The 23,837-nt window shown below is 43.8% G+C and overlaps 1 protein-coding gene across 1 annotated transcript; it reads right to left on the bottom strand.

Moving 5' to 3' along the window:
• Nucleotides 1-273: 273 nt before the first annotated feature.
• On the bottom strand, nt 274-22,975 carry SHCBP1 (SHC binding and spindle associated 1). Its single transcript, XM_074314962.1, has 13 exons — nt 22,826-22,975; nt 19,593-19,760; nt 19,334-19,449; nt 17,733-17,941; nt 13,529-13,621; nt 10,311-10,544; nt 10,051-10,219; nt 9,632-9,752; nt 7,120-7,251; nt 6,353-6,471; nt 3,385-3,471; nt 2,896-3,037; nt 274-1,441 (listed from the first exon to the last, which is right to left on the bottom strand). Exons 1-13 carry the CDS (start codon nt 22,932-22,934, stop codon nt 1,116-1,118), a joined length of 2,025 nt encoding a protein of 674 aa, XP_074171063.1. The 5' UTR covers nt 22,935-22,975; the 3' UTR covers nt 274-1,115.
• Nucleotides 22,976-23,837: the final 862 nt, after the last annotated feature.

Below are 23,837 nucleotides of genomic sequence, written 5' to 3'. Positions count from 1 at the left end.
CAGGATTTAAAAGAGTACAAGAAAAATGCTGTTCAATGGTCAAACAAAAAAACAACTAGCATGGGCACATTTAGTAGCATTTGAAAAGTAAAAATTATAATTTATTCAAATACAAAAAACGAACAACCACACTGAGGAAAAAATTTAATACTCTTCCTGAAACACTAAAAAGTCATCAAAATATCACGTGTACTTCAAAGGACCACATACTTCAAAGGACCTACCTTGGCACAATGGCCCATAATGCATTTGGAAAAATATAACAAGATTCGATTTATTATTTCATCACCATAATTTTAATCAGTAAGCATATTAATGTCACATATACCTTCTTTTAATATAAATATCTTTAAAAGCTGTGTTTTACATATGACATCAAGAGTACAGAGCTGATACAGTTTGCATAGTGATCATTTTGCCTGTAAGAAATGTGATCAGAATACTGTTTTGGTAAAAAAAGCACCTGCTTTTAATCACTCACATTCAGCAACAGTGAAAACGGCCGACAGACACACCAGCTCATTTGTGTTTCAAACCTGCTGTGCCATCTATTACTGTTTTGCTGATTACATAACCCAACATAAAAAGGCATCCCACTCAGATTCTCGATAATAAGTCTGATTAGGTAGGTAACGTCCCAACCAGAAAAGCTTTTATTTTAAGACAAGGACTATGCAAACACAACGTGGATGCCAGACTGGCTGCAACTGGGTAAAAAGACAACCATGAAAACACTGCGTGTTTGACACCGACTGCATCAGTGCAGTGCGTGCTCCTCTTGCATTCCCCGACTTTCTTCCTCCTCTCTGAAGTGCTAAGTGTATTTACACTATAAGGTTACTAATAGGCTTCATAGGAGAGAACTATGTATTTAAAAAAGCAAGACGTTCTAGATTAGAAATCTCCAAGCATTTTCTATTTCATGCGTTTCTATCACCGTTTGATGAGGGAGTGTGCTCTGTGTGCCTGCAGACAGGAACAAACCCACATTCACTCAAACCCCATGCAATCTAGCAAATATCAACGCAGACAGGAAGTGACTACGAAAGCAGCGGTGATCAACGGGGCAGCACGTGCAAAACCCAGCATTTTGCCGTCTACTGACATCACAGTGGTCAGAAAAGAAACGTGCCAAAACTCCCTTTCCCATTCCACTTGAACTGGTTCCCCACAATTGAAACAAACATCTCCTGGGACATTAAGTTGTCGTCGGCTTGCGTGATCCCCAGCTCACTCAACCTTTTCTTCCTGAGCTGGCCTTTTTGTGTGGAGGCAACCAGCAGTTCATGTACAATCTCACAATTGCCTTCGACCTGCTCACAAAGGTCAGACCGCGCGCACAGCCCCATTTTACCAGTCGCACATTGGATCAGCTCCTCTAAATCCACTCTTTCAGCAGCATCTGCCTCTCCACTTGTCTGAATTTTAAGTGCTTTATTTTCTGGAGAAACAAACAAAGGTAAAGATACAAACTAAGCCAACTAAAACATACATTTCTACAGTCTATTAGGCTTGCAAGTTTTTCCTGCCCAGGACTCCTGCTGTCATCTCACTGGATTTGACACACTGTTGTTACTCTTTATACCGAGGTTTCCTGACCCTCATACAGCTTTACCAATTTTTCTCTTTTTATCCAAGAATCTTATTCACTCAATCTGTCCTGGACATTTACCATCTGCTGAGAACTGTGTTAGGAGCTAGATGCAAAGATTAATAAGACAGTGCTACTTTTCCTAAGGAACTCCCAATCTAGCAGCTACTTACAAGTGAGCGCTTGTGATAGGCAGAATTCTAGATGGTTCTCACAATGCCTGCTTCCTGGAGTTACTTCCATAATTGTTAAATAACGAAAGGATTTTACAGATGTTATTAAGGTTACTAATCAGTTGACCTTAGGAGATAACTCAGGTGTATGTAACCTAATCTTACGAGCCCTTTAAACCGCAGAGTTTTCTCTGGCTAGATAAAGAAAGGAAAGCATGAGAGACTGAAAGCATGAGACATTTGAAGCATAAGTGAGATGTGCCTTGAGGGAGATTCTCTGGGTCATGGGGCAGGCAAGGAGCTGAGAGCGACCCCCATGCAACAGCCAGCATGCAAATGGAGACTGCAGTCCTACAACCTCCAGAAAAAGGATCCTGCCAACACCAGGAATGAGTTCAGAAGATCCTCCTGGCAGAACTTTCAGGTAAGAGCCCTGGTCAGCTGACACCTCAGCATCACCCCTGTGAGGCCCTAAGCACACAGCCCAGTCCAGCCTCTCTGCGCTTCAGACCTACAGAACTGCAAGGAGAAAAGGCAGTGGGCAGGGATACAACTGGGGCAGACCCTGAAACATCTCCTCACCCATGTCAATGCCCTATGACCAAGATTTCACAGCAATCTGGTACAAGGCTTGAAATTCATGGGATTTCCCTTTGAGTTGGCTCAGCTTTGCTACCAAGAAGGACAGTTGAGAGAGGCATGGACTTCTACCAATAGAAAGCAGAGGCAAACTCCGCAGTCCCCTCAGTAAATGCAGCCTTCCACCTGGCACACCCATGGCTCTGCCTCCGTCCTTAACAGATGCCAGCAGGAGGCAGCATGGCTATCACACAGCCCCCCCCATTCTGCCAACTAACAGAAAGCCCAGCTCGATCAGACGGAAACTGCAGGATCACAGAAACCATACATCAAGGTTCTGAATGAGGAGCTCAGCTAGTTGCCCTTGACGGTTGCTTTCACCCCGAGATTCTCTAATGTCACAGCTTTACCAAGCTCCGTACTCCCATGCCCAGGCCTACGCCAGTTATCTTCTGTAAGGTGGGGAAGAAGGCGCAGATCTTTACTCAGCGTTTCATGCTGAAATAAAGTAAATTAGATCTGGTTTTTAGTAAAATACTAAGCATAGCGTACCTTCAGTTCCATCTTGGGTGTTTTCTTGCAGATCAGAGAAAATTGTAGGTTTCACCAAGACGACTCCATAACCTTCATTATTGTGTATGACATTATTCACCATAGATATTTTTGGAATGTCATAGTGCTCATCTAAGAAGTCCTGTGACATTGAAAACAAATGTTTTAGGGAACTGCCACATTCAACACTGCCTGCTTTGAAAATCTCACTTTTTTTCAGGCTATTCTAAAAATAAAGGAGAAAGCCATGCTTATGAATATGTGGTAGCAGTCTGAGCATGCCTGTCATTTCTGCAGGTCTATAGACAGCAACGCAGCCTCACAACAGACTTTCAATCACCCATTAGTCATATTAAAATGTACATACCAGTTCTGCATTTCAAAAGCAGAAAACAACAGATCCCAACATGGGAATTTACTCAAACGTAATTATTCCGTAGGTGACAGCATTGCAGCCTGTGGAAAGAGGGCGTCAGAGCAGGTGCTCACCTTAATGAGTATGCCCTCCTTACAGTGATGGATCCCATTGTCGCTCAGGGTGCACTTACTCCCAGGATAGATTTCTACACCAGCACCCTGTAAGTTACAATTTAAGGTGATGACAATCAGTTTTTAAAAGGCAGGACTGTAAGAGAAGGTTTATTACAATCACGTCTGAGACTTTAACACAGTACAAACGTAGATTGCAAATGTAAGGTGTTTTATAGAAAGTTTTATCAGGTATTTCTAATAAACACTGCCATTCGCACCATTTCCTACAAGGTGTCTATCATTCGTCACTTTCAGACAGTGTGTGTGCCAGCACGTGCACACGCGCACACACCCTCACACACCATTGGCTACGAGCACCAACACCTGATTACTGTTCCTCTTTCGTTCTGGATAAATGAGTTCTCTGATTCTTTCTATCTATCTATCTACCTATGTACAAATGTGTGATCATATCAAATGATGCAGAAAAAACATCTGACAAGTCAACGCACGCTCATTACAAAAATTCTCACAAAACACAAACAGGACAACTTCCTCAGCTTGACACAGAGGAGGCACAAGGAGCCTCCAGTCAGCCTTCTATTTGCTGGCACAGTACTGAACACACCCCTCAACATAAAGGACAAGGCGACGTCCGCCCTCACCACTTACTGAACATCGTGCTGGGAGTCAGTGCTGCGAGGCCAGAAGAGGAAACAAAAGGCACGCAGATGAGGAAGGAAGCGATACAACAGTCCCTATTTGCAGATAACATGGCTGTCGACATAGAAAATACCAAGGAATCTACAAAAACACTCCTAGAAGAAGTTTCACCAAGGTCACAGTGTATAAGACAAACATACAGAAATCATTTCTATCCCTATACACTAGCAATAAATACACAGAAATCAGAAGTAAAAATACAATATCACAATCACTCCAAAGCATGAAATATTAAGGTACAAATCTAAGAAAGCACATACAAGACTTGTATGCTGAAAACTACACAGTGCTGATGAAAGAAATCAAAGACTGAAATAAATGGAGAGCTACACCTTGTTCACATGCTTGGATGACTCCACATAAAGAAATGATGTCCATTCTCCCCAAATTGATATACAGGTGTAGTGGAATTCCTATCAAAATCTCAGCAAGATTTTTTGTAGACATAGACAAGATCTTTCTAAATTTATATTGAAAGGCAAAGGAACTACAACAGCTGAGAGTTCTGAAAAAAGATGAATGAAGTGGGAGGAATCAACTCCACCAGATTGCAAGACTCACTACACAGCTGCAGGCACTGGTGGAGGGACAGGTACACGGACCACAGGAACAGAACAGAGAAGCCAGAAACAGACCCACAAACAGACCTACATGACTTTCGACAAGGTGCGAAGCCAATTTACTGAAGGAAGAAAAGCGTTTCAAGAAATAGTGCAGTCACAATTGGACATTCGTAGGCAAACAAAGGAAGCTTAACTTAAAACTCACATTTTATGCCAAAATTAACTCAAAAAAATGACTCACGGACTTAAATGTAGCTGTAAAATTTTTAGGAAAAAAAAAAAATCTTTGAGCTCTAGAGCCTGGCAACAAGTTCTTAACACCAAAAGCACATCCCATAAAAGGAAAAATTAATCAATTGGACTCCCATCAAAATTTAAAACTTTCCTCTGTAAAAGCCCAAGTGACGATGAGAAGACCAACTACAGATTAGATAACACATCTGTAAACTGCATACCCAGCAAAGAGCTAGTATCTAGAATATATAAAGGACGCTCAAAACTCTACAGCCAAAAAGAACAAAAAAGAATCCAATTAGAAAATGGGCAAAAGTCATGAATAGACATTGCACTAAAGAGAAGGAGAGCAAATAAGCATATGAAGAAATGTTCAACATCATTAACCATTAGGGAAATGCAATTTAAAACCTCACACCTATTAGAAAGATCGAAATAAAAAAATAAGTGAAAATACCAAATGCTGGTGAAGATACAGAGAAACTGGGTCACCCACGTACGGCTGGTAGGAATGCAAAATGGTACAACTACTCTGGAAAACAGTTTGGCAATTTCTTAAAAAAAAAAAAAAAAAAAAAGTAAACATGCAACTACCATATGGCTCACTCTTGGACATTTACCCCGGAGAAGTGAAACGATGCCCACACCCAAACCTGTACACACCTGTTTCTAGCTTTATTTACAACAGCCCAAACCTGGAAACAATGCAGATGCCCTTACCAGGTGACTCGTCAAAGTGGGGAACAGCCATACGCCAGAAGACTACTTAGCAAGAAGAGGGAACAGCTGACTGGTACATGCATGGCCTGGATGAAGCTCCAGAAAAGTGTGCTGAGTGACAAAGCCAGTCCCAAAAGGTTCTATACTGTATGGTGCCCCTTCCATAACATTCTTGAAATAATAGAAACAGAGAACAGATCTGGGTTTGCCAGTGATGAAGGAGAAGGGGAGGCAGGTGGATGAAAGAGCAGCATGAGGGACCTTGTAGTGATGGAGATTCAACGCGGCTGAACAGGGTGACTGAACACGGTTATCCTGGGTGACATCCTGCTACAGTTTTGCAAGATGTTACAATTAGCGGGAAGGGGTAAAGGATACATATACAGGAGTCTCTGTATTATTTCTTACAACAGCACGTGAGCCTACTATTACCTCAGAATAAGAAGTCTAATTCAGAAAAGGCAACTGAGCTTTAACTGCCACAAAATCATTCACCAAGTTACAGCTTTAAGGGTCTGAATGTCTCTTAAAGTTATCATGGAGAAACTATAAGACCTGCTATGTTTCTTCCTCATCTGTTTTGAAGATGCTAAGTAAGAGCCTTGCACAATTAAGTCTGGCTGACCAGCCTGGGACTTTGAAGAAAGAGTAGGAGTGTGCATTTACATCTTGGCGCCACACTTTACTCACTTGTTTAGAACTTAAACCTAACCCCCCCCCCAAAAAAAAGACTGACATTTTCACACCTTGGCACCATATAAATCCGAGGTCTTCATTAAGAATTCTGCTGACGTCCGCACCGTGACGCCGGTGGTCTCGCACTGGAGCACACAATTTTCTAGCGTTGTCTTGCCGCGGTGAATGACTAAGGTGAAAACACACAGTCACATGCTTTAAGAAGTAACACGTCCTCTCCAGTATGAGAAATGCCTAGAGGTGCCATTAGATGGTCTAAGTATCTCTCGATAGCTACTACGTGAACTTTGTTACTGCAATTGCAAATTCATAATATATAAAACAATGACTATTTCGAGTTATTTTCTAAAATCTAAAAGCCGTGCTCTTAAAAAAGAATGACTTGACCTCAGAAATGCAAAATCAAGTTAAAAAGCACTTTTCACTACAAAAGATAAAGCAGCAGAAAGTCATTTCCTGAGCACATTGGCGGCAGGAAAGGAGGCCTAATTCAAGAAACGGGGCGTCACGTAGGACAACGCTTACGTCTGCGCTAAATCGCGTACAAAGAACACAGATCACGAAATTGCAATGCTTTAAAACAAAAAAATCATCACACAGAAACCAGTATTAAGCTAACCAATTCTGAAGAACTGGCTGAACTATTTCTCACCTCAGAATAAGCTTCCTGCTAAGTCGTCGTGCTATGTACACACATAACTAATCAGCCTTCCACACACTCGAGAGTGGTATTTTATTAAACTGTATCTTCCAGGGAAAGTAAAGTTTTCCTTCGAAGCCTGGAACAAATAATAACACAAAATACCCAGAAACTTACTTAAGATTCCTTCTACAGCACCATGCTGCACAAATTTTATGCTGGAGATTTTAATATCCGCACCCGTGCAGTCCACGAATGTGTCCCCCCGGCCCCTCTTTTCTATCACAACATCGTCTGGCAGGCCGTATCCTGAGGAAGAGATGAGAGCATTTAGGACGAGTGGGGCAAACGTCGAAACACAACACGGCTACCACAGATTTGTCTATTTCAAATGACTCCAAAGGATGTTTGAAACCACTCAGCATTTAAATAAAATCTAATTATCTCCCTACATATTTTGTTTCATTTAAACCAGGGTACACGACTTCTAATAATAACTCCCCCTCAATTTGCCTCCTACCAGGAATACTATCTGCTAACCATCTCGGACCAGCTCAGCACTCAATTCACTTACAAATCTGCTATAAAATAATGAATAATCCTAGGTACTCACAGCTGGATAAAGGGCTTTAAAGCATTTAACATTTATAAGTTGTTTTTTCCCAACTCTTAAGATTCTGATATAAATTAGGTTTCCAAAAGCCTAAACATTTTTCAAGATTATCTCATTTTAATATTCTCCTAAACAGACTGACTTAAAATCAGACAAACTGACTTAAAATAGGCCTACCTTGTTAACCAGTAAGAAACCAGTAAGAAACACTGGATCTCTACAAATCTGTATTAAACTAACACAGGCCGGAGCCCTGATTGCGCGGAGAGAAAACTGGTGTATCAGAAACTCGAGAAGAAGGCCGACTTTCACCATGAAACAGAAGCACACAGACAAGCCGTAGGAAAGGGCTCTCACTGTGGAAAGGCGACTGCAGAAACGGAAGCCCAACGACATCAACAGCAGAGCGCTGCATTTTCCTCCTCTCACAGGGTGCATTGCAGACTGGCCTCCGAGGGCACCAGAGAGCACAGGCCTCCCTCCACCTGAGATCCACCAGCGGGGACTTTTGGGTGCCTGGATCACCAGCAATTTTCTTTTTCTGATTCTTTCTGTGTCTGCCTATACTTTGCACATTTTTTTACAGTCAGCATTTTTTGCTATCATCATAAAAATAAAAGATAGTGTAAATTGCCAGATTGAGAAAAAAATAGATCATTACATAAACTAGTTATGTATTCTTAATTTAAAGTATAAAACCAGCACTACGTGAATCGGTCTAAACCAGAAGGGAAAACCCTACTACATGTACTGCGAGCGCCCTGCACATCGTAGGTGCTCAGCGCATATTCGTAGTTCTCGCCGAGGCCCAGGAAGTGCGCGCTGCAGAGCGGATCAGCTGGGAGACGCGCTCTGACCTCACTCGCGAACGAGTCGTGCTCCATTATTCACGCTAGAGACACACCCGATTCGCCAGTCTCAGATACGCCGTTAGCAAATTTCATCGTTTTTACACTCATCTATCAGAATTCTGTATGGTTACTTATGACATTTTGGCAATTACATGATAATTTCCTCACCAATCTAGGAAGAACTCTTATCCACCATTCAATCTATATCAATGCTATTTTCACTATGGCAAAAAATAGCATATCTATGCAGTGATTTATTCTGCACATGTTACTTACACACACATCTCTATTATAGATCAAATATTGGAGAGGAGAGAGAAAAATTACACACATGAAACAGAAAAGGGGGTGAGGTGATACACTCGTGAACAGCAGGAGTTAAACTCCCAGCCTTGCTTCCATTAAGAAGTTTTGACAGGATAAAGAACACAGTTTAAGCAGTTTGTGAACAGCTGCACAAGTCCCAAAATGATGTATGATCTTTTTTGCATTACAAGCTTTATTGCTAACTTGAAGCTCTTTTGGTAAAGAGTTGAACAGGTGCACCTAAATTTGACACATTAGGGAAATATGCAGGACCAAGATGAACGATTGTAAAGTAACCTAAATTTGGGAATCACTCTAAATGCACAAGAAGATTTTAACTGCTAAAAAGTTGTTTTTAATAGAATCTTTCAACATTACTGTTCTCAAAAGAATACTTTGGTCAAGATTCTAAGTGTAGAATTTGTGACACTCAGCAAGCTTTTAAAACATTAAGATTTTTTGGTCCGATTTCAAGTTGGACCTATACCTCTCACAAAAATAAGCCAAATTTAAAACAAGAAAACCATGCACCAATATATATATCCACACAACTTATGAAATGAGTAAACAACAAATAAAAAGCACTAACCTTTAAAAACACATTGCTGGGGTAATTTTTTATTCTAGAAATGAGATTTCCTTTCCATAAGCCACCTACAAACTGGAAAGTATGCGTATGCTTCTTCCTAACGGTCCTTTTAGTCAATGTACTCAGGTTCCCAACACATAATGCCTCAAAGGCCCACACCTCAAGTTGCTCAAACACTGAGTCAACCCCGGTAAGCTTTAAATACCCTTAATGTTTGAAATCAAATGGGTTGAAATCATATTCTTGGAGCTTCAGCAAGATCAGCAGTTTATGTCGTCTCGAGTGTGTGGTGCATGAGAGTAGTTTGGTTCTGTCATCTTCCCCACTCACCTTCCAACTCAATGGAGTCAGCAATGGAGAACGTGCCATGCACCACGTAACGGCCAGGACAAACAATTACAGTGTCGCCTTCATAGCAGGCATTTATAGCAGACAGCGGGTCCCTGTGGAACTGGAAAACAACAACGTTGCAAATACACACCCTCAAAAGCAACCTGAGTCCTCCAGGTGCCTTCACATCTCCCTTTGAAAAGGGAGCCCGGGGCACATTTAAGCAGCTCCTGAGCTATTCATAGCCCTGAGCTCAGGGTAGGTGTGGTAAGTGACTGGGGCTGACAAAGGCAGAGCTCTCACTGCTTCCCGTGTCACAGAAAGCCAGCTCTGGGAAGCTCCTAAAACTGTACAATTCAGAAAAAACTGGGGTCAACCAAAAAGGAAAAGCCACCTGGAGCAAGAAACGCTCCTTTTACCTGAATTTCTACTTCCTCCTTACAAGGCTCCTGACAAAGCCTGTCCCTGAGCAGGGACTGCAGGAGACCAGGCATCATGGCGGAGGACACCACATGGCGGACCTTCTGACCATTCGGACGGACGCCCTTTGCTTGGATATTAGAATTCTTCTGATAACCAAACACGTATCTTGAAATAACCAAACAGACCCGTTAGTTCTCAGTGAAGTAGCTCGTTAGAAAAGATGCCAACTGGCTAAGGGTAACAGAGACTCACATACCTCAACAAAGGGTTCTCAATGAGTTTCAGCTTCTGTTTCAGCTGCTCGATCTCTGAGTACAATTTCAGCCCTTCCACCATGGAGATGTTTTCCTGTTCTGTGTCCAAGTTACAATTAGACAAACTGCTTCTCAGGTTTAGAAACGTCCTGTAGCTCTCCTCACACTGAGACAACAGACTGCGGTAGTCAGTAACCAGTCCTGAAGGAACGCGGTCCTCGAGAATGTCATAGTGCCTGAAAGGTGGAGAGCACATTGAAACCCCTGCCGCCCGGGCGCTGCCCCCTTTAAGGCAGCGCGTGAGTTCTCCAGGCTCCGTGACAAGTGTTTCGGAGCATGTGACAGACACAGGGGCACCTGAGGGCTTTGCACGCACGCCACTGGGAGTGGGAGCCACCGGAAGGTTGAAGCACCACTTCGTTAGGTCACTAATTTTTCTTCTTCTGAGAAGTTGCTATCTTTTCCTTAGATCCAAGCATTTGTGCTATACAAAAACACTGCAAGTTCATGCTGCACAACTTGTAATCATTACTTAAGATTATTTTCTCACGTTAGAGTCAATCTGGGAGAGGAGCGGAAATGGGGGGGAGCACCCCTAACAGTCCCTAACGCGTATAACATTACCATTACCTATAGGACCAAAAACGAAAAGGGACTCGAGTCACCGAGTCCTTCCTCACATGTGAAGGGCTGTGGCACAAAGTTACGCAGCATATTCCCTCAGGAAGACGAGAGTAGTTCAAAAACATAAGCCTTGGATTCTTAGAAAAAACTAAAGCTGTGGTTACTCAACTAGAGCATGAGAAAAACAAACAATATGTGTTGGAGAACTTCATTGGCACTTAAAATTTATTTCAATTTACACACCTTCTCAAGTATATAGACAGAACAAAAGGTACTTCTAGATACAATAAAATAATTTATGAATGTATAATCACGTTAATGAATGTATAATTAATGAATTTGAAAATAAAGTGCAATATTATTGCCATTACCTGTAGTTTTAAAGTAATTGCTTTACTTCCCAGGTAATAGTATATTTTCTTATATGTGCCTTAGGCCAGAGCTTCTCATGGGGCTGCACATGGCACTCACTGGGGAACTTTCAAAACTACTAATGCTCAGCTCCCCGTCCCCGTCAATTAAGTGGGTCTCTAGGAGAGGTCTCTGGGACATTTTTGGTTTTTTAAGTTCCCCAGGGATTCTAATGACAGCCAAAGTTGAGAACCACTGCCTTAGATGATGTGTTTTAAACTTAATCATGCTCTAAGTAAGTTTAGGGGGGGAAAAACCAAGCCACATCCTTAACAAATTAACATCAACTTACAGTGAAAATTCAAGTAGTATTTAAAACAAATAAAAAAAGTTTTTCCCTGCTGCTCAAGTAAATGAATTAGGTGCAGCTTGAAAACCAAGGATTTTGTCTGCTTTGGTGAATCCATACTCATTTAAATATATTCTTGGAATCCATTTTGCCACAAGAAGTCCAAGGAGCCCAAACCACTGACGGCTAGATCAGGTCTATCAACTTAGATTAAGGCTCCAATTTTCAAATTAGTTTCTTAGCATCTGCAATACCCAGGCCAGTCGCTGGTTTCCTCTCCTTGTATGATAGTTACGCGTATACTGCAGAACCTGGCAGGAGCGCACTGACACGTGTGTCTCAAAGCCGTAGCCTTGAAGCCGAGTGTTTTGCTCGGAAAGGAAACATGTTCGCCCAGAGTGTGAGATCACAACGATGTGGTCTGACTCCCTGTAAGTCTTGCCTATTGACAGCTCTCCCCCTGCCTCAGCCCCGGGACCTCTGTAGAGTCTGCCTACATTGGAGAACATTCCAGTTTCTCCACCAAGTACCGCGGATTCCTGCCTGTAAGTGAAAACAGCGCCTCCCTCCTGCTTCCCCACCTGCCAGTGATGTACAAGGTGTGTATGTAAATCATTTCCTGTTGTTCGCACGTGTAAGGATGTGAAATCGGAATACCACTTTTTTCCAAGAAAAGATCAGATTTGCCAGATACAGCGGGTATTCGCCTATCATTACATTTCACATCAAAACTGGAAAATAGGCAAGCTTATTGAAGTTCTGGCATTCCACTGAATACAAGATGGGAAAATACGAAAGGCTAAATAGAAACCACAGCCCATTTATGAAGAGAAGAAATCAGACACACATAATTCTAAGCCAGGCAGACCATTAACCAGACTTCTCACATATTTGTTACTTATTACTTACTACCTAAAGAGAAACTTACTAAATCAAAGAGGGTTCCACAAAAATGTGTAAAGGGTTACTGCTTTAACCGAATCATCTTTCACACAAGAGAAAACTTATCTTCTAATTTTCCTTCTGAGGGAGTGCAAGTTCTACTTTTATAGCAGCAGGACCTATTAAACTGTCACTCTTGAAAAAAATTACCTGGTGTCAGAGCGCCATCTAGTGGAAAGCTGAATGCCTCATTTGACATAGTACAGAACAACTACCGTGTTTCTCGAAAATAAGACCAGGTCTTACATTAATTTTTGCTCCAAAAGACGCATTAGGGCTTATGTTCAGGGGATGTCATCCTGAAAAATCATGCTAGGGCTTATTTTCCGGTTAGGTCTTATTTTCAGGGAAACAGTATTTGGGTTGAATGGTTAATTTGGAGTGTTTTCCTACCAAAATATGATAAATTAGAAGAATGTGTTTAGGTATTTTGGAAATTTATATTTATCACCATTAACTATTTAGTATTTTCATCTATACATCAAATTGCAGGACACAAACTTGACAAAACAACCTGAAATGAGTCTATTAGTTTAGCCCAGTATGTTTTACTGTAGGAACTTAGAGTAAAGCCACGTATCTTTAAAAGTTCTCTTTAAAAACACTGAAGCAAAAAAGGCTTCTATAACTAGTTAAATTCACTGTTTTTTCAAATAATTGTCTTTACTTTAACAAAGGGTTTTCTAAACATTAGCTCAAGTTTTATTCAGATTTACAAAACACTGAGATCTTTACTTACATGTTCTTGAACTCTGCTTTTAGACTCAGTTTATAAACACTGAAAGTAGGTTTCTCTGTATGAGTTTCATTTAATAACTGTCAGTGGGTGATACTATCTGCACATCAGTCTGCTTCTGTCTGTGGGTCCCTGGAGTGTACATACCCCATACAGGTAATGTTAAACCATGGATTGCTATTTTCCCAACATATCCAAGGTCACTAATACACACTTACAATCTCAATCGAGGTTCAACACATCTGACAAAATAATCGTATTCATCCTCTTCTTCTTCATCCCAACTCCTCCAAATGTTTTGGTAGAAAAACCTGAAACAGAAATTAGTATAATTCCAATTCAATCATTGGCTCGAAATGTGAGGGTTTTGGAGGGGTGCAAGCCAAGGAGTAAATCAAACCAATTCCATCAGCTCTGGTAGAAAACGTGGGGTATTTGCTGTGCTTCGTAGACATGAGTTGCACAGGCCTTTTTGGATTGGCTAAAGGAGTTTTTCTACTGTGTTGGTTCTGTTAGGATTTTCTTTTTATCAGAACCATTTATTGACTACCCATTCAACCCAAATACTCTGTTTCCCCGGTACTTGTAAGTGAGTGGATGGTAAGGTCCTTTGTTGAGATAGAAAAGACTGGGAGAGAAACTGGTGTGGAGTTGAAAATAAAGAGCTCTTGTTTTCACCTTGTTCGGGTTGAGATGGCTACCTGACCTCCAAGGGGATGGTGTCACGAGAGCAGATGAACATACAAGCTCAGAACTCAAAGGAAGGGTCTGGGCCACAGGCATCTGTGTGGCATTAAAGCAATAGCTGTGATCCTCTCGAGACATAACAGAAAGCAGTTCTCAGCCCTGGCCGCACCTTAGACTCCCCTGCGACACTTTTAAAAATTGATTCCCAGGCCTAACCCAGACCAATAAGTCAAGAGTGAGGGCTAGTGGGGGTGCTGCAGGATCCAACTTTTTTAAAGCTCCCCACGTGATTTAACAATTTTTTTTTTCATTCTGGGAAATTTCCAGCATATACAAGAGCAAACAGTAGTGAGTACCATGCACCCATCATCCTGCTTCAACAATTGCCAACTCGGAGACAGATCACGTCATCTCTACCCCACCCACTCACTTCTCTGCTCTCTTCCGCCCACCATCCTGACACGGGATTATTCAGAAGCAAATCTCAGCCACATCTTATCATTCAAAAATTTTCAGTACATGCCCCTACAACAAATATACCAAGACAATGTTTTAATTCCTTACTATCCAAATATCCGGTCAGTGTTCAATTTCCCCTACCTGTCTCTTGGTGGAGGTGGTGGTGCTGTTTTACAGTTGGCGAGTCCGATCAGTATCTAAACAAGGGTCAGTCACTGCATTTATTTAAATCACCTTTATTCTGTAGATTATCCCTCCCTTGTTCTCCTTGCAATTTATCTAATAGTTTCCCACACTCTGAATTTTACTGATTGCATCCCCAGGGGCCATTCAATGTGTTTTTCTGTTTCCTTTACTTCCAGCAAACTAATAGCAAGCTCTAGGGATTGATTGGCTTTAGAAAAGGGTTTTTTGGCAATACTTTAAGGGCGGTATAATGAACTTCCATCAGGAAGCATGTAATACTTGGTCATGTCCTTTGACGATGAGGCTAAGGATGACATATGGGCATTGGTTTTTCACCTGTGGTTATAGCAGCCATTGATCATTGCCTGGAACCTTCACTTTATCACTGGCTGCAAAACACGTACTGATATTCTGATCTCATCATTCCTTCCTCATGTATTAGCTGGAATATTCCTAGAAAGAAAATTCCCAGCTGACTCTAATGTGCTTTTAAGGTCGACTGGAGAGAGAGAGAGACGATAGTGAAGCAGCATCCCTGAGCAACCTGAAGTTTGAGCAGGAGAGGACGAGCTGGCCACGGAGACTAAGAAAGCAAGCCTGTGAAACAGCATCACAAGGGGGTATCCAAGTTAACTAGAATGTGACCACGAGGTTACACAAGATGTGGCCGGAGAAGTGCCGACTGGATACGAGACCTAGGGACTCTGGGGGCCTTAAGCATAACATCAGTACCGGGATGCCAGGAAGCACAGGCTGTGACAAGGACGCAGCAGAGGAAAGGAAGCCATCTCTTAGGCCTTGCAGATTGGACTGCCAATCTCTACACCCTCTGGAGTCCAGCTTGAAAAAAACAAGAGCAAACCTGAGCGCCTCTACTCAGTCAGAACCTCTGCTGGCTCCTTGCCTCTCAGAATAAAGTCTAAATTCCTGAGCTTGCCGATGCTCCGTGAATTCACAACCTGGCTCCAGAGCACCTCTCCTGCCCCAGAGCCCCTGCAGGCAAAGCCCCAATGTCACGAGCTCTCGCCAAGCTCCACGTGACACTCTGGTCAGGCTGCCAGAAGAGCCGCCACCTTCTCCACCTGGTTAGTTTGGGTCTACGTTTCATAACTCAGCTCAACTCTCATCCTCCCTCTGGGCACGCACGGTCATTCACGTCTGCACCTCCTGCCCCAGTGACTATTTTCCTGGGATAGGAACTGGCAGTGAACCTGTACTTCCCCGGTATTCCCTCCACCACGGAGTCCCAGCCACTTTCTCAGGTGGCCTCAATCTGTCCTCTCCATGTCCCCTCTAGCCCACTCTCTCGCCTCTTCACTAGTCTCCCTGGTCCATCTCCCTTCATTCATTTTTCACACAGTGGCCAGAATGAACCTCCTAAACCCCAGAGCTGATCACATTCACACTGCATGAAAATCCCTCCATGGTTTCCCCGTTCTCAAAGACAAAAAGGACTCGTTGGCTGACAAAGCCCTGCGCCTCCGACCCTGACAACCTCTGCAGCTGGTTCCAAAGTCTCTCCCATCACTGCCTGTTCGGCCACACTGGCCTTTCCGTCCCTTAACTCACTGAGCTCCTGAACCTGTTCCCTCCCCAACCCCACCACGTCCCCTTCACCTTGCCAACCCTTCAGACCCAAGTTCAAATGTCATTTTCTCAGGAAACCACCACAGAGCAGCAGCCTGACCTGGTCCTGGGTGACCACACTTCCCAATCATGCCTGTGTCTTTGCGATTATTTCATCAACGTCCATCTTTCCACTGACCGATCCTGCTCATGGTGATCATGTCTGTTTTGTGAACCAACCAAATGTCATCCTCAACTCAGGAACTGGCACTCGAACATTTACTTAACCAATGAACAAATGAAAACCGTTTCCGTGCACCGACCAAAATCTGAACTCTCAAAATCAAGAGTAAATTTAGCCAGGCTCTTCTTCAAATAATATCATTACTAATTCCAGATACTTGTCTACCAACTTCTGGATCCACAGAGATTAGCTCCCCGATTCCCAGTTTCCTAAACGCATCCATTAACACTTACCTTCAGATGCTTCAGCTGATGCACTTCTAAAAGTGAAATGTCAGGGAGTTCTTTTGCTTCTGGACAGAAGCCAGTTCTTTAGATTTCTATTGCTAGGCCTAATATTGAACTTCTAGGGTTAAAATGTTCTTCGATACAATTAGAAATTTTCCATGAGACGTCGGAAGCAGGGCCCCAAGACACCCTGCTTCTTCGCAGAGTATGAAGCCCGGCAAAACCAGGTGAACCCACTAATGGTACAGAAACTGGAAAGTACTTTTTAAACCACACAACGCCAGCCCACACTGTTAACACGGCCATTGTATCAGCCGTCTTCCCGCTCCTAGGAGTATCAGTCCACTTCTAAATGGCCAAGAGCAAACCTTCCTTAGTGAACACACTTACATAGAGAAGATCCAAAAGAGCTATCTCTATCAAGAATTATCTCACAAAAGAGTCATCTCAAAAACTGAAAAAGGCACACCTGTCAATCCAGGTATGGGCTTTCCTTCTCAGCAAACGGACCAGGGGTACACTTGCACAAGTGGACATCAACTATGCCAGAAAAGGCTGACACCCTGGGGGTGTGGGATCCTGCAAGAGGCCAGAGGAAACGCCTCCTGGGACCAGATTCCCGTGTGTCACTCATCCATGCACAGGTCACATTCCACCTTCTTCACTTGCTTTCCATTCCTCTCCTGTTCAAGTACGTCAACCAGAGCCTTAGCAATCAGAACTTTGAAGTCAGTTTCTACATACGCACAAAGCAAATCAAGAACACCCAACATTTGTTAACATTTGGGGACACAGGCTATACAGGAATTCTTTGTACTATTTTTCTCAACTTTTCTGGAAATCTGAAATGATCTCACAATAAAAATTCAAAACATTTCTTTACTTTTTTTTTTTAATTTAAAAAACGATTCCCCTGTGTTTGAGTAGTTTCAAATATTGTAGATACCAAGTTCACCGTTTGAGTTTCAAGTCGGGGTGTAACGCAGACCAGAATTTCTGAATTTCACCCAAGTTCCTGGCCACGAGCTTATTTTGATCGGCCTCTCTTCCTACCTGACATGCTCGATTGCAAGCGCAGTCTGGTCAAACGCTCCCGAGTCGTCAGACACCACCCACAGCTCCTGCAGGGGCAGCCGATGTTCCTTCAGCTGGAGCAGCTCCATCACACACTCCACAGTGAACGTGCTCACGTGACATTCACAGAGGCGCGGGTCGGCAAGCCTCACCACGGCCTTCAGGGCTGCAAAGTCCACGTCTGTGACCTGAAGTTCAAAATCATGTCCCAGACGGAAATCAAAATGAAGAGACACATAAGACACGACTTACAGCCTGATTTGTTTTTTTAAGCATGAAATGGGAGTGGAGCGCCTCCTTCCACACTGCAAAGGAGGAACAAGACGGGCCTGGCTTTTACCACGTGGAGCTTACACTGTAATCAAGGAAATAATCCAACACGACGGTGACATGTGACAGAATAACCAGCCGGGATGGTGGTCTGTACTAGCACAGTCAGGGGAAGTCTCTCCAGAGCTGCGCTGAAAAGGGTGGGAAGAAAAGAGCCAACTGAGAGGAGAAAGGTGAGAGGCTCCGGGCAGAGGGCAGCCGGAAGAGCAGAGGCCGTTTCCTGCTGGACCCAAAGGAAGGAAAGGGCGGTGGGGGGGAAGGGAGAGCAGCAGAAGAGGCCACGAGGGCAGAGACTAGGGGGTGCAGGACACCGAAAGGGCTTGGATTTGATGCATCATTCACACAGTGAGAAGCCAGAGAGCTGACAGCAGGCCTTGCGTACATGCATGAGAGGTTTGAAGCAGAGGAATGGCCTTCCTCCTTTAAACAATGGCTTTGACTGCTTTTAGAAAACTGACTCGGGGGGCGGGGGGAGGGCGGGCACAGGGGTTACTATCATAACCTAGCTGATAGGCCTGAACTGCAACCAGTCTTAGCATAATCCAGAATTTTAGAATTCAGAACAGCTGCACCCCTGCCTGGACCATAGTCACCGCTGTAAGTGATGTCATTTTCTCAAGGAGCCGCAGCGACAACTTGCTTGCATTTACACTCCCTGGTTTAACATTTTAGTTTAACAGGGTTTTTTGTGGTCCAGTTAACAAACACTGAGAAAAATTCACAGCTGTAATTAGAGTGCAAATTTAATGTAAAAGGCCCAGTCAGCTGAAAAATAAGATTGTTTTTCCTTTCTGCAACGGGTCACATTATCAAGAGATTAACCACATAGCTACACATTTGTTAGGGAAAACACAGGCTAGTTTATAAATGCCTGTTTGGCTGAGCTATTTAATGGGCTACAACTAAGGTAAAAAATTAATTGAAACTCCGTTGACTTTCCAATTAGGCCTCATTATTTGTTAAATGGTCTCAGACACCTCCTCAGATTCATGGGTTTATAACCCATCCCCCTTGTCAAAGGAGAAGCAAGACTTAACCCACCTCAATGCCCCCCGACCCCCATAAACCCCTTCGTCGCCTTTAAACTTCGTGCAACACTTCACACACCATTGCAATTAGATGTGAAAAACATGCTATTTGCAATCAGCTCATAAACTTTAATTAAAAGTAAGTACGTTGGCTATAACAGTTTGAAGGAAAGTGCTTTCAGCTAGAGACAAATGCCTGTTTAACAACAGAATTAAACTTACCTCCACCAGCACCTTGAACACATTCGTGCACCAGACTGCCCGCCAACCAGATGGTTCCAGGACCTTCTCCAAGAACTCAGCTGTGAATTCTCTTACCTCGGAGGCCTTGCAGTCAGCTACAAATTAAACACAACAAGAACTGAGCCCGCACATGGCGGAGAGAAATTAATAAACCCACGAGGTCAGACGCAGCCCCGCGCAGCCCGAGGGACTGAGGCAGACTAAAAAGCTAAAAGGAGCAAACCACGAACCCACTCACCCAAAATGTAATCTTGATAGGCTCGGAATCGCTCATAGAACAAAAGATGACTTGTTTGGAACATTTCTGGGAAATTCGTTTTGCCTGCTAGCACAAAACTGGGTAGACTGGTTCCTGGCTTATCTTGCTCACTACAGTCGCTGTAAGAATCTTCGTCTTGAAACAAACCTAAAAGAACAACAAAAATAAGAAGGCCCAACTAGCGGCCTCTCCCAATGCTTACAGCCTGCTTCTACTCTCAGGCACTGGCTTAGAAATGCCACACAGAATACAAACAAGGATTAATTAGGGCACGATGCTTGGTTTACCTCTGTTGTCAAAAGAAATCAGTCTCACTAAACTTAAAAACATCTCTGAAGAGTAAGAACTTAAAATCATTCACGGTTAGGTTTGTGTTGTCCTGTGAGGTTGCTCAGGGAGGCAGAGGAAGAGCACAGTAATTTAATTCAATGGAAATCAACCAAGTTCTTCTTCAAAGGATACAGCGATGATTCTTCCTCCAGCCGGCAACTTATCATGGTCAAATATCTTAGTCTCCAAAACTCTACAAAGCTGCATTCAAGTAGGAGCTGATTTCCTATACTCCCCCTCAAAGGAGTTGAAGCGTCCCTTTATTTTCCACAGTGTCAGCCTGTCAGTGGCCCCTCAATGAAGAGTGATGAGGGATTAATAACTCGTATGGTTTACTTCACCAAAGCTACAAGTTTCCCCCTCTCTCATTTTCATGACTGAGTGAAGGAAAGGATTAGGAAACGCTCATCACGTCAAGCTCAGGCTGTAGGGAATTATGTTTCATAATTTCATAACATGATCTCGCCACTGGTATGTCTAATTCTGTGTAATACAATGTTTTTAATAACAAAACCACCACCGCTAAATCAAGAATGCGGAAAGTAGCATTTAGACTGGCAAAGAAGTTTCCAGGTGTTTTCTGGGAGGGTATCTGAGACTGTCATTAGCAGCAGTCTTTCTCTCCCCGAACCTATTATATTTTCTCCTTCCTTCAACTTCTGTGTCCCTGTTCAGGCCGTCAGAATGACTTGACACCACAGATGACTGAAGCGTACCCCAAGGGTGTCGTGCTCACAAACACCAATGCACGTGCCCTCAGAGGACTTCAACCTGACGAGCTAAATGGCAATCTCTCTGTGCCTGTTTCCTGGCCTCTAAAGGGAAGATGAAAATAGTATGCCCACTTCAATTAAATTAAGAGAATTAAATAAGTTATTTGTTAATCACTTACAACAGCACCCATCACATAATATAAACGTTTGTTAAAGAAATCAGACCCTCAACTCACACCCTTTAGGAGGCTACTATAAAAAAAAAAATAAGAAAAACTATGAAGAAAACAAGTGTTGGTGAGGATGTGGAGAAAAAGGAACCCTTGTGCATCGTTGGTGGGCATGCAATGTGGTGCAGCCACTATGGAAAATAGTATGGAGAGTCCTCAAAAACTTAAAAATAGAATTACCATATGATCCAGCAATTCTACTTCTGGTTATTACCCAAAATAATGGAAAGCAGGGTCTCCAGGAGATATCTGTACACCCATGTTTACAGAATTTAAAACATGGAAGCAACCCAAGAGTCCAAAGATGGATGGAGAAGCAAAGTGTGGTTTATACACACAATGGACTACCACTGAGCTTTAAAAGGAAATTCTGCAACATGCTACAACATGGATGAACATCGAGGACCTGATGCTGAATGAAGCCAGTCACAGAAAGACAAATACTGTATGAGTCCACTGACGAGTTACTTAGCAATCACAAATCACAAAGGTAGAAGGTATGATGGTGCTGGCCAGGAGCTGGAAGGCAGGGAGAACGGCTTGGACGTAATTGTTCAATAGGGTTAGTGTCAACGTAAGAACTGTCTCAGCCTGCAGAGAATTTTATAAAATTTGAGCCACACCAAGAATATGCCTGGAAGCTAGATCTCAACAGACTGAGAAAAATGCCTCTCAGAATGGCAGTTTGCAGCTTCTTTCATGCATTTGGAATTAAGGAGAAAACTCAAGGTTACATGAAGGTGGGAGAAAGGCAGGCAGGGAGTGGATTACAGAATAATTCACAAGGTTATGTGCTCTGTCAGGGTGGTTACTTTGAAAGAGAGGCATTTCAAAGGTGTGTTAATCCTAGAAGCACAGCAACAATGGACGGGATTGCTTAAGGCAAAGATAAGGCCTTCACTACAGAAGTCAGAAGCCTGGGGTTTGCCTGCCCAGCACGACGCCCCAGTTAGGGGTTTCTGGTCAATCACCCTGTGAGGTTCCTTTCCATAGATCCCGTTTTTCATCCACAGTAGTTTCTGTTTACAAGATAAAAAGTGATGGGATGAATGGAGGTGATGGCTGCATAACAGCATGAATGTAATTAATACCACTGAACTGTACACTGCAAAACGGTTAACGTGGTAAATTTTATGTTGTGTATTTTAACACAGAAAAAAAAAAGAATCACAATTCTTTACAGCCACTTTGAAAGATTTCCTTTTCACACATGATTCCACTTCCTCCTCACCGCTCTGCAGGGCCACTGGCCGTTTTCCAGGTGGGAAAACTGACACCAAGGGACTTGCCAGGTCACAAGGGGGGTCAGCAGTGGGATTAAGTCCCGCCTGTTTTCTCCCTTTGCAAGGGCTCCTCCCCCTACACAGCACAGCTGAAAATGTCAACGAAAAAGCCCGAATCCGCTTAAAATATCAAGAAAAATAAATAAGGGACCCTCCCTGAAGAGTTAGAAAGGCGCGAGTTAGACGTGCGTCCTGTTTATAGACCGTCCCACGTCGGCTGCCCTAAGTTTGGGCTTGTCACGTGCCCTGTGCTCAGTGCAGACACGCAGGTAAAGGCTTCATGTTTCCCCGCTTTACGGAAGGGCAGTGAGGTCCGCGATCTCCTTTCAGATGCCGCTGAAAAGCTGCGTCCTCCCCCCGCAGACACTTGCACAACGTCCCGGAAACCCATCCAAACACCCAGGGAGGGAATTCCTGGTCCGGTCCCGAGGAAGCCGAGCCAGACCGGGCGGGGAGCAGGGGACTCGCCCAGGGTACCTCCCGACTTCGGCGTCCTGGCGGGGTCGGGGCCTGGCGAAGCCGCCGCCGCCGCCCGGCCAGCCGCGCCCGGAAAGCCTCCGACGCCCGCGCCCTCCGAGGGTCCCGACGCCCCCGGCGCGGCGGAGACGGCCAGCCGCTCGGAGGCGGTCCCTCGAGCTGCCGTGGCGGGTACCCACCTTTCTCGAGGGGCGCCGGCTCCCCCGCGGCTGCCCAGCCAGTGCAGTCCCGCTCCGGCCCCATCACCTCCGATCCCAGCCCGCCAGCTGCCAGCAACCCGTCAGCCATTTCAAATTCCCGCGGGCACCGCCCAGCCCAGTGACGTGATGACGCAGACGCTCCTGATTGGATGGCGGGCCGCCGCATTTGAGCCAATTAAAGAAAAGCTTACGTGGTCCCACTTCCGCACGAGCCCCACCCTTTTCAGCCTCCATCCACCCTGGTGACAGCGCCTGGGCGCCATCTACTGGCCAGGCGGACCTCTGTTCTCGTCCAAGCTCTCGGTACGAACGTGGACAAAGTTGAATTCGGTCATATTCTGGGATGACTTCCAAAAAACAAGCCATGCTTGGAAATGGGGTAAAGCGGAAAAGGCACTGGATTGAGAGCTGAAAACCATAGTATTTAGACTTCTTTCTGCCGTTACTAGTGGTATTACCTTGGGCAAGTCACTTCACCTAAGATATCTTCAATTGTAATAGTATCTTGGCGCAGGCGGCGCCAAACCTTTCAACAACCAGCCCTTCTCTCCCCCTTTCATTCACTACCTACACACAGACACACGATATTTTCGAAGAATGTCAAATCAAATTTAGTAAAAGTATGTTTTGCCCATATTTATTAAAGGCAACTATAACCTCCAATAACAGCTAACATTTATTGAATCTGCAGGCTTTACCTGCATTACCTTTTCAATCTTCAAAAACCATCCTATGAGACTGGAAATACTATTATTCCCATTTTACAGATGAGGAACTATAACACCCAATTTAACCCAGCACAGCCAGGATTAGACACCAGCCAAACTCCAGAAGCCACCCTTTAATGTCTGGCCAGGCCACCACGAGTCACCGGAGATAGGCCGGCAAAAGCAGAAGTTACCAGAACACCAGGTGGGGTCAAGTCCCACAGAAGGCCAAGCACTTGGTGGTGACAAGCTATGCAGTCTTATCACAGGGAATAGGCATTCTA

Source organism: Rhinolophus sinicus, linkage group LG11 (genome assembly GCF_036562045.2).
Source record: "Rhinolophus sinicus isolate RSC01 linkage group LG11, ASM3656204v1, whole genome shotgun sequence".
NCBI classification, from domain to species: Eukaryota; Metazoa; Chordata; class Mammalia; order Chiroptera; family Rhinolophidae; genus Rhinolophus; species Rhinolophus sinicus.
This window is presented reverse-complemented; position numbering and strand designations above follow the sequence as displayed.

Excerpts from the sequence above, each read along its gene's own strand:
- SHCBP1 (XM_074314962.1), bottom strand. The coding sequence starts at position 22,934 with ATGGCTGACGGGTTGCTGGCAGCTGGCGGGCTGGGATCGGAGGTGATG. Across the intron at positions 17,942-19,333 it reads TGTTCAAGGTGCTGGTGGAG|GTCACAGACGTGGACTTTGC; the intron begins GTAAGTTTAATT and ends TTTGAACTTCAG. Across the intron at positions 1,442-2,895 it reads CACCCAAGATGGAACTGAAG|AAAATAAAGCACTTAAAATT; the intron begins GTACGCTATGCT and ends TTGTTTCTCCAG.